The following is an 11068-nucleotide window of genomic DNA, read 5'->3' on the forward strand; positions in this document are numbered from 1 at the left end:
ATCAAATACACATGCATCCAGAGAAAACAGTTTTTGTTACTCAAGAAGGTTTGTACCAGATAAAAGTCCTTCCCTCTGGAAGTTCCCCTGCTAGTTTTTAAAGAATGATAGATAAATTGATATTCAATTTGCCCGGAGTAAAGTCACATTTAAACAATGTAGTAATTTACATTAATACCTGGGAACAACGTATAACAACATTGTAGGAGTTCTTCAAGGTTAACAATTAATCTAGAGAAAAGCAATTTTGGTCATGCACAAGTCTCATATTTATGATTTAATGTAGGAAATTCACAGGTCAAACCTTTGAAAGCTAAGTACAGTCCATATTCCTATTTCCATGAACAGGTAGAAATGATAGGTTATAAAAACTTTTGTCCAGACTTCTGGGATTTAGCTGAACCATTAACAGAATTATTAAGGAAAGAGAATTTTTTTAACTGGACTGAAAAATATATAGAAAACTTTTGAGCAACTAAAACTTCTTGTGATATAGTCCTGTCCTAAAGAATCCTGATTTTTCCAAACCCTTTCATTTATTCACAGACACTAGTGACGTTGGCCTAGGAGCAGCTTTATTGCAAGAAGATAATGAAGTTTTGTTTCCTGTAGGTTATTATAGCAAAATATTGGACCTTGCTAGAGAAATTATGCTAACATATGTTGGATGGTAAATGAAACGTTTGGTTTAGTTTTTCTATATATATTTCCAACATAAGTTTTTCAAACACTTTATAGTAATCACATATATATTCTTACTGACGATGCCAAACTACTTAAGACAGTAAGCCCAGAAGAAGACTGCAGATCGCTACAAGAAGACCTAGACAAAATATGGAAATGGAGTCAGAAGTATGAAGTGAACTTTAACATTAAGAAATGCAGTATAAAGGAATTTGGAAAAAGCAAAAATAGAATATCGGGTTAATATAAAATTGGTACCAAGGAAGTCAAAAAAGTCGACTCAGAAAGGGACCTTGGAGTAATTATCTCAAGTGACTTGACACCTGATAAACATGTCAACAAACTAGTTGGAAAAACTTTTAACTTATTAAGATCAATGAAAGTGGCCTTCGACTACATGGATGAAGAAATGGCAAAGAAAATATCAATTACACTGATAAGACCTAAATTGAGTAATTATCTCAAGTGACCTGACACCTGATAAACATGCCAACAAACTAGTTGGAGAGACTTTTAATTTATTAAGATCAATAAAAGTGGCCTTCGACTACATGGATGAAGAAATGGTAAAGAAAATATTAATTACACTGATAAGACCTAAATTGGAGTATGCTGCGACACTATGGGCACCTAGTACATACATATACCAAAGGCTTTTTTCCCCCTTACACGGGGGGGATAGCCAACAAGAAAAAGGCATAGAAATCACTCCCACCCATTCCATCTAGTAAAAAACAAAAAACAAAAAAACAAAAAAAACATAAAGAAATAAGAAGGAATTCAAAGAGCAGCGACAAAAAATGGCAGAGAAAAGAAAGAGGCGATTTGTTGACTATTTATAGAATTATGAAAGGGATGGAAGCTCTTGATAGAGATGACTTATCAAAATGGGACAGAAAAGAAACAAGAGGACACGAGAAGAAGCTAAATGAGGACAGTTACAGAAGAGATTTAAAAAAAGAATTGCTTCCCACACAGAGTGATTGATGTCTGGAACAAACTAAATGGGGAAACACTGAGTGCCAAAACTATACAAGATTTTAAGAACAAACTGGATGCGGAGAGATACAAAAGCGGGTCAACATGAGCATAGCTCTCGTCCCGTAAAATACAATTAGATAGATACAAGTAGGTAAATATAAACGTAACCACACCGAAACACCAACGTAAATTAGTTCGTAAGCCCTAGGTCAACATCCTCTCTGACTGACTATTTCTGATCTCTTTCTCCTGTTTGACCTACGATTAAATAGAATCACTGAGTTACCCATTTCTAATGTTCTTCTATTCTTTCTACTTCCTGACTGACTTTGCACATTCTATTTTGGCACCAATGTCTTTATTTCTGATTTGTTTATCTGACCTTTGGTATACTTTAAAACTTTCTATTCTAACTTCTGATTTTAGTACTCTAAGTTCAGTACCTTCCTTGTTTGTTTTTTATCGTAGCTTATCCTTCTAGTGCAGTGGTTCTCAACCAGGGGGAAATTTCCCCTAGGGGGGAAATTTGGATGTTTCAGGGGGGAAATTCTAGTCTGGAATTAAAATTCTGGAAATTATCAGAAAATAATTAGAAAATACACTCAAACCTCGAATTTCCGTACAAATAGAGACCGAGACAGGTCCGGAAATAGAGAAGTTCGGAAATTGGTAACATTGGTAAGTGGTAATGGTGGTAGCTGGATAACTGCGCATGCGCAAGGCGAGGATGGTACAATGTTTACACGCGTCATCCACGCTTCCACCCCTGTTCAAGCTTTTTCGTTGTGGTGGCAGGGCATAGGACCACCCCCGGTCAGCTCCCTTCAACCCCAAACCAAACCAAACCAGGTGGATGCAGTTAGTTTCTGTTTATTATACATTATAATATGTATTGTGTATGTATAAAATGTAATAATATACATGTAATAATGTATAATAGAGGTATAGTGTGTTTAAGAGAACAATTGGAGTAGCCTAGGCATACGAGAACCGGATGGCAATTCTCGGTCTCACTCTGTACTCCTTGTAAATTATTACATGTCTTAATATAATCTCTCTTGTTCTTTTCAGGTCCGCAAGTGATCATGTCGAAAAAACGAACATATTCAGAAGCGTATCTAGACTTCGGTTTTACGTTTGTTGTGAATAACGGGGAACATCTGCCACAATGTGTCATCTGCACAAAGACCTTGGGGAATGGTAGCATGAAGCCATTCCAGCTGAAGGAACACCTTCAAGGATGCCATCCCGAACTACAAAACAAGGATCGTGAATACTTCAAGCTGAAACAAAATTATCTGAAGAAGACGAGACTGGACTCAACTGGAACGTTTCGTCAGCAAACGGACGCTATTGTGAAAGCGTCATACGAAGTCTCGTACAAGATTGCGAGGGAGAAGAAACCATACGCAATTGGTGAAACATTGGTGAAGCCCTGTATGCTGCAGTGCGTGAAGTTGGTCCTTGGTGAGGCTGCCCACAACAAGATGACCCAGATTTCCCTTTCAAACAACACCATTCGGTCACGGATCAATGATATGGCTGAGAGCATCAAGAACCAAGTTGTTCAGAAGGTTCAAGGGTCACAGTTTTTTTTTCGATTCAACTCGACGAATCGACAGATGTTGCCAATCTGTCCCAGCTTTGGTCTTTGTTCGTTATACCACCGAAAAAGGAATTGCAGAAGAATTCCTCTTCTGCAAACCTCTCCAGACCACGACCAAAGCTCAGGATGTGATGGGCCTTATCAATGACTTTTTCGAAGGCAGCAACATCAGCTGGGAGTCTCTGGTTGGGGTGTGCACGGATGGTGCCCCAGCCAGGCTTGGCTCTCGATCGGTGTTCGTCACGCTCGTCAAGCAAAAGAATCCGGCAGTGGAATCGACACACTGTCTGATCCACAAAGAGGTGCTTGCTTCGAGAACTCTCCCCAAGAACTTCAAGCAGCATCTCGAGACTGTCATCAATGACGTCAACTTTACCAAGGGTTCCGCTCTGAGCACTCGGCTGTTCCGTCGGCTCTGTGAAGGCATGGGAGCCGACCACGAATCGTTGCTATTTCATACTCAGGTGAGGTGGCTCTCGAAGGGAAACATGTTGCAGCGAGTCCTGGAATTGTTTGATGAGGTGGTAGCCTTCCTTCGGGCCCAAGAGAATGTTGTGCTTCTGGAGGCGTTGGAGGATGAGTTTTTCCGTGTGCGGCTGTCCTACTTGTCCGATATTTTCAGTGCATTGAACGAGCTCAACAGGAAACTGCAGGGCAAAGGGACCAACATTCTTTTTCAGTCGGACAAGATCAGAGCTTTCGTGGCTAAACTGGAACTGTGGAAGAAAAGAGCGGGGAGTGGAAGTTTTTCCTCATTCCTCGCTCTCAACGAATGTGTGGAGGATATGGAGGATGGTCTGCCTGATCCAATAGCCGAGGATATCAAACAACACCTCGAAGGCTTGGAGGAAGAATTCAAGTATTACTTCCCGGGGATCAAAAACGAGAGCAACGAGAACAAGCTTATCAGAGACCCATTTCAGAGGAACGTTGATGTGCCAGACGCGTGGCAGGAAGAGTTCCTGGACTTGAAAAACGACTCTCCAGCGAAGGATGCCTTCCAGAATATGGAACTGGAAGAGTTTTGGACCCAAGTCCGAGGAACCTACCCGCTTCTTGCGACCAATGCTCTGCGGATATTGGTCCAGTTTTCTTCCACCTATCTGTGTGAGACAGGATTTTCGGCACTGGTACACCTCAAAACAAAGGCACGCAACAAGTTGGAAGTGGAGGCGGATCTTCGATGTGCGCTCTCCATAACTCCCCCAGACATTGAAGGACTCGTGATAGGCAAACAATGCCAGAAGTCACACTAAAGTGCTGTGTTAGTGTTAGTGTTCTTATTCAATACAATTTAATGTTAGCTGTGTTAGTGCATTTGAAAAATAAACTAGTAAATACTCTCGGTGTGTTTTAACTGTTCTTTCTCTCATACACATGAAGGGGGAAATCTGGATGGTTGAATTGGGTGCAAGGGGAAATGACAGAAAATAGGTTGGGAACCACTGTTCTAGTGAGTGATTTGCATAACCTGTCATCAGTCTTGATATGACTCGTTTCTTAACACATTCCTTATCTCTAGGACCCATATTTCTGAGTGCGTGGCTAATCTATTTTTTTTCCTGTACTAGCATACAATGCAATATAATACATAGAGAAGGAGTGTGGCTGCAGCTTTTGCACAGCACTTTGAGCTTTTTACACTTTTCTTTTCCCCAAGCCATACGCACACAGCTCACAATTTTTTTTAATAAGATGGCCATCTCAGAATCAAACTTACAACTAACTAGATGGAACTTATTTTTATAGTCTTATAATCTCAATATAAAACACGTGCCTGGCTACAAAAATGTCCTTGTTGATACTTTCTCTCAAGGCGTCAGTTTCAAGGGGGAAGGTGTCACGCTCTAGGGTAAATTTAATAGAATATTTCATGTCTGCCATTGCCACGTTCTTGGGTGGATATCATAATCTTGTTTATATACTGTATTATGTACGTATGTCATAATCTTATGTATATGTAAACATGTGCATTGTATTGAAGATATTTAATGGCATTTAATACAAGTCATAAATTTCCCTTTTGGTACATGGTAAGGATTTCTTATCAAGTACATGAGATAGGCGTATCGTACTGACTGACACCAGATTATCCTAATCAGATGAGACATTCTTTATCCAAATCGTCATTTCGACCGAAGTCTTATTCAGGTTTCTTGTTCTTGCTGATGATTCGGTCCGAGTCTCATCAAGTTCCCCATGACGTCACAGGTCACGTGGATCCATGACGTCACATTTGGATCACGTGACTCCATGAGGTCGCATGGCCTCGTAGGATATCAATCAATGCACGTAATATCAATGGGAGACAGCTTTTGCCCCGTAACTCTTCCCTAAATCTAGCCATCGTCACCAGGAAAGGACCTGGTTAAAACCGTCTCTGGAAACAAAGGCACTCGAATACCGATTCTTACGCGTCTTCCACATAACTCTGGCCGTAAGATGGACGCGCGCGCGCGCACACACACACACACACGCACACGCGCACACTCACACGCACGCTCACACGCAAACGCACACTCACACGCGCACGCACGCACGCACACACACACACACACACACACACACACACACACACACAGTGCGACTGGCTCGACTATGCAGGGGTACTGACTCAGCGATTCGAGTTCGAGTTCCGCCCAGATATGAAAAAAAATATATATATATATATGCATCGCTGCACTGCGAGCTGGCACTCCAACTCTGGTGAGCAAGGAGTTAGGTGTGTGTGTGTGTGTGTGTGTATTCACCTTGGTCTTTGGATCACGTGTTGGACTCGTGATCGACAGCTATTTCCCTCCCGGAAGAGAGCTCAGAGCTCGTATGACCGATCTATGGGTAATGCTATGACCTTATACGCATACACACACCCAACTCCCCGCCCACGAGAGTTGGAGTAACGACTCGAAGCGCAGCGATACTGAAATTATTTCAGCCCTGGGCAGGATTCGAACCAGGTACCGTGTGTGTGTGTGTGTGTGTTTACCTAGTTGTATTTACCTAGTTGTATTATACGGGAAGGGAGCTATGCTCGTGATGACCCGTCTTTGTATCTTTCAGCATCAAGTTTTTACTTAAAATCTTGAATAGTGTTTGCACACACTGTTTCTTTATCTAAATTATTCCAGGCATCACGCACTCTGTGTGGGAAGCTATTTTTTCAGATCTCTTCTATAGTTATCATTTTTGAGTTTCTTTTCGTGTCCTCTCGTATGTTACTGATATGTTTGTCCGGTGTCATGTCTTTGCTGATTATTACTCCAAGGTCTCTTTCCGAGTGTGTGTGTATTCACTTGGTCTTTGGATCACGTGTTGGACCGTGATCGACAGCCATTTCCCTCCTGGAAGAGAGCTCAGAGCTCGTAGGTCCGATCTATGGGTAATGCTATGACCTTGCACACACACACACCCCCAACTCCCCGCCCACGAGAGTCAGAGTACGACCCGAGGCACAGCGATACCGAACTAATTTCGGCCCTGGACAGGATTCGAACTGGGTACTAGGAGCACTTCTGCTTCCCATTTCAGCGCTCTACCAACTGTACCACCGAGTCGGTGTGTGTGTGTGTGTGTGTGTGTATTCACTTGGTCTTTTTTTGGATCACGTGTTGGACTCGTGATCGACAGCTATTTCCCTCCAGGAAGAGAGCTCAGAGCTCGTAGGTCCGATCTATGGGTAATGCTATGACCTTGCACACACACACACCCCCAACTCCCCGCCCACGAGAGTTGGAGTAACACCCCTCAGCGCTGCGATACTGATATTATTTCAGCCCCGGGCGAGGGTCGAACCCGGACCTCCGTAGTGGCAGGCCAGAGCTCTAACCACAGCGCCATGAGAAGTGTGTGTGTGTGTGTGTGTGTGTGTGTGTGTGTGTGTGTGTGTGTGTGTGTGTGTGTGTGTGTGTGTGTGTGTGTGTGTGTGTGTGTGTGTGTGTGTGTGTGTATTCACCTGGTCTTTTTTTGGATCACGTGTTGGACTCGTGATCGACAGCTATTTCCCTCCCGGAGGAGAGCTCAGAGCTCGTATGACCGATCTATGGGTAATGCTATGACCTTTCACACACACACACCCCTCCCCGCCCACGAGAGTCAGAGTAACGGCCCTGGGCAGGATTCTAACCATGTACTGCGAGCAGTACATGTGTGTGTGTGTGTGTGTGTGTGTGTGTGTGTGTGTGTGTGTGTGTGTGTGTGTGTGTGTGTGTGTATTTTACCTAGTTGTATTTACCTAGTTGTATTTTGCGGGAAGGGGAGCTATGCTCGTGGGGTCCCACCATTGTATCTCGCAGTGTCTAGTTTGCTTTTAAACTCATGAATGGTTTTTGCGCATACTATTTCATTATCCAGTTTGTTCCAAGTGTCCAAAACTCTATGTGGAAAACTGTTTTTCTTCAGTTCTCTTCTATAGCTATGTTTTTTTTTTATTTTCTTTCCATGTCCTCTTGTGTTTCTCTTGTCCCAGTTAAGTAAGTCCTCTCTATCAAGTATCTCTGTGCCTTTCATGATTCTGTAGATGGTCAGTAGGTCACCTCTCTCTTCTTTGCTCCAGTGTCGGCAACTCCAGTTTAGCCAATCTCTCCTCGTATGATGGGTTTGCAAGTGCAGGTGCCATTTTTGTAGCTGCTCTTTGGATTCTTTCTATTTTCTTTATATTCTTTTTGGTACTGGGGGACCACAATGTCGCCGCATACTCTAGTCTAGGCCTTATCAATGTAACCAATATTTTTTTCATCATGTCTTCGTCCAAGTATGCAAATGCCACTTTTATTGATCTTAGCAAGTTGTAAGTGTCCCCGACAATTTTGTTATTTTGTTTTATTTTTTTTATTTTTTTATTTTTTTTTATTTTGTTATTTTGTTATTCTATATTATTATTATTTATTTTTATTATCTATTTATTGTTATTTTATATTTTTATTTTGTTATCTTATTTTGTTATTTTTGTTATTTTGTTTATCATAGGACAAGTCGTTCGTGTGTATGTGTTTGTGTGTGTATGTGTGTGTGTGCGCGCGTTTGTGTTTGTATCTGTATGTGTGTAAGGTCACAGCAGTACCCACAGATCAGTCCACACTCGTACATGGGCTCTGAGCTCTTATCCAGTGTTATAGGGTGGCTAAATAAAAGCACGCGAATCACTACAAACGAACATGTATTATAAAATGTGCCAAAACACCACAATAACGAATGCGTGCATCTAGTAAGGAGGTGGAGTAACAACTCTCCTTACAAAGGCACACGGAATTGTAATTAAATAACATAATGACAATAATAAAATTAATATACAACAAAATGTATGATAATTATGTAATGGAAAAACACAAACACATGAGCAATTCTCAAGTATAATACACTACAATAACTGTACGATGCTACAACGCAGTACGCAAATTTATTATACATAATGGGATAATGGGACGATATCATCACATCGCTTGGCTACCACCACTCGGTGACCCCACCGAGCAAACGAAAAAAAAAAAAAAAAAAAAAAAAAAATGGCCGAGGCAAAACAAAATCAAAATAATGATCTACTCCACACACACCATAGTGTACATACAAAACTGGGGGGAGAAAAAGAAATGTATACATGAAATCACCCTAGATAATACAACATACACAGATATCTGTACTAAATAATAACATATATACACATAAAAAGTACTGGCGTCAGTAAAAACAAGAGGCAAAAGATAACAATTGCCGGGCGTTCGGGACAATACACTTAATAGCTAAACAATAGTTACACATTAGACCTAAGAAATGGACACAAAAATGGTAAACATTACAAGTTATACAGCATAAGAAATACATAAGAAATAGACACAGAAATGGTAAACATTACAAAGAATACAACATAAGAATTACATAAGAAATGGAAACAAAAATGGTAAACATTACAAAGAATACAATTCAAGCAATGGACAAATACAGATATTAAGGCATAGGACCCCTTGAACGGATATTATAATTGTGAGGGGTAGATACAGAAGGTATAGTTTGTACAGTGGGCCTTAGGGGAGGCCGGGCAAATGCAGGGATAGGTACTCTTGTTACCTTAAGCCTACCAGCGTGCAACACTTCACTCAATCACTGGGAAGGATCAAAGACCCTGAACTTATTGAGATGAAACTTTTCAGTAACCAAAAGGGGACCTGTAATGTCCAGTCGCATTCTAGGCCAATAATATTTCTTGCGAGGTATAGCCAGAGTTTTGTCACGACCTGGGTGAACAGCCTGAGGGGCATCATGAGCAAAAGACAGAACAACAGGGACTAGAAACTCAGGGATCACTAAATGTACCACATCCTGCTCAGACACTTCCACATTACGAATGAGAGCATTGTCTTGTAGGGGAAATTGGGACAGGGGTACAGTAAATCTAGTAAGGTGGTATCATCACCAGATTCCAAAGCATAAATGCCAGCAGACCAAACAGGGTCCCAAAGCTGACCATTGGCCAAATCCTTTAGAGAAAAGGTATCAATCACTGTCACTACAGGTACAGGTATATTACGTGAAAATGAATCAGCAACATTGTTTGCACGTCCTGGAATATGCTTAAGGGTTGGGTTAAAATCTTCAATTGTAAAGAACTATCTGGCTAGGCGGCCTGAAAGTTTTTTGCCCTTGAAAAGCTGTGTGACAGTAGTGTGGTTAGTGTAGCCTGTAACAGGATATCCAAAAATGGTATCTCGAAAATGCTTTAAAACCCACACCACTACCAGTGCCTCTAAATATGTAACAGAGTAACGAAACTCAGGCTCAGGAGGAGCGGCGAGTTCCACTCTGAGTGAGACTCTGGTACAACGCCTTCACGTAACGAGTCATCAACCAAGGACTGCGCAACAAGCCGACGAGAGTGAGGCAACCTGTAAGAGGGTACATAAACAGGACGAACATCTGGCTGAAGATCAATGCTATGAACAACGTGATCCGTAACACCTAATGAATCACCAGGTAAAGCCAAAGCTTGACGGTGGTTCACTAACAGTTCAATGAGACAAGGCTTCTCATCAGGAAAATCAATCTCACCTATATACGTCTCATATTTAGAGGTCAAGTGAGCTGTGTTACTTGCTTGTGGATACTGCAGTACAGAAGCTGCTATGATAGAAGGCAAATCCTAGACAGTATTAACATTAACTACTTCAAAGGAATCTAAGTGACTGCCAGGAGAAAGGGTGATAGGAGCACCCGTGACGTTGGTTACCATAGCTGTGGTAACATGATCCTCACGAATAGTGGAGAGAGTTCCTTCCAATGCTAAACGACGAACATGAACAGAGTCAGGCTGAAATAAGACCTGAAATGCGCACTGGGACTCATACTGAATTTGAAGGTCCAATATAATGCTTGCCTACAACAACAGCAACCTAAAAAGAATAGGAGAGTCGAAAATATTAGAACCCTTTGAAGACAACTGTATGGTCTGATCATGCACAGAAGGGGAGCTACATATGGAAACTGGCCTATCCGTTGCAGGAATAACAAAATTATGAAAAGTCAATACACGGCGCCTAGGAGATATATATATATATATATATATATATATATATATATATATATATATATATATATATATATACCGTATATCATGAGCTGTAAGAGCATCAATCAAGAAGCAATCACACATAAGAGCAATTCTAGGAACAACATGGAAAACGATAGCATGCAAGGAAAACCTCAAGAGAATGCAAACAGACCCAAAAACAGGCATGGGAGAACCTTGTACAGAATGCAAACTATTGGTAAAAGGAGATGAAGGGAGATTGTACAAACCCCTGAGAGCGT

General features: G+C 41.4%; 1 protein-coding gene across 1 annotated transcript; it reads left to right on the plus strand.

The window, feature by feature from the left end:
- The first annotated feature begins 2441 nt into the window (after positions 1-2441).
- LOC143036056 (protein FAM200C-like) lies at positions 2442-4586 on the plus strand. The gene is made up of 2 exons (XM_076203312.1): positions 2442-2514; positions 2737-4586. Exon 2 carries the CDS (start codon positions 3199-3201, stop codon positions 4525-4527), a length of 1329 nt encoding a protein of 442 aa, XP_076059427.1. The 5' UTR covers positions 2442-2514; positions 2737-3198; the 3' UTR covers positions 4528-4586.
- The last annotated feature ends 6482 nt before the right edge of the window (positions 4587-11068 follow it).

Source organism: Oratosquilla oratoria, chromosome 20 (assembly GCF_046742065.1).
Source record: "Oratosquilla oratoria isolate Oo_2021 chromosome 20, ASM4674206v1, whole genome shotgun sequence".
Taxonomy (NCBI): domain Eukaryota; kingdom Metazoa; phylum Arthropoda; class Malacostraca; order Stomatopoda; family Squillidae; genus Oratosquilla; species Oratosquilla oratoria.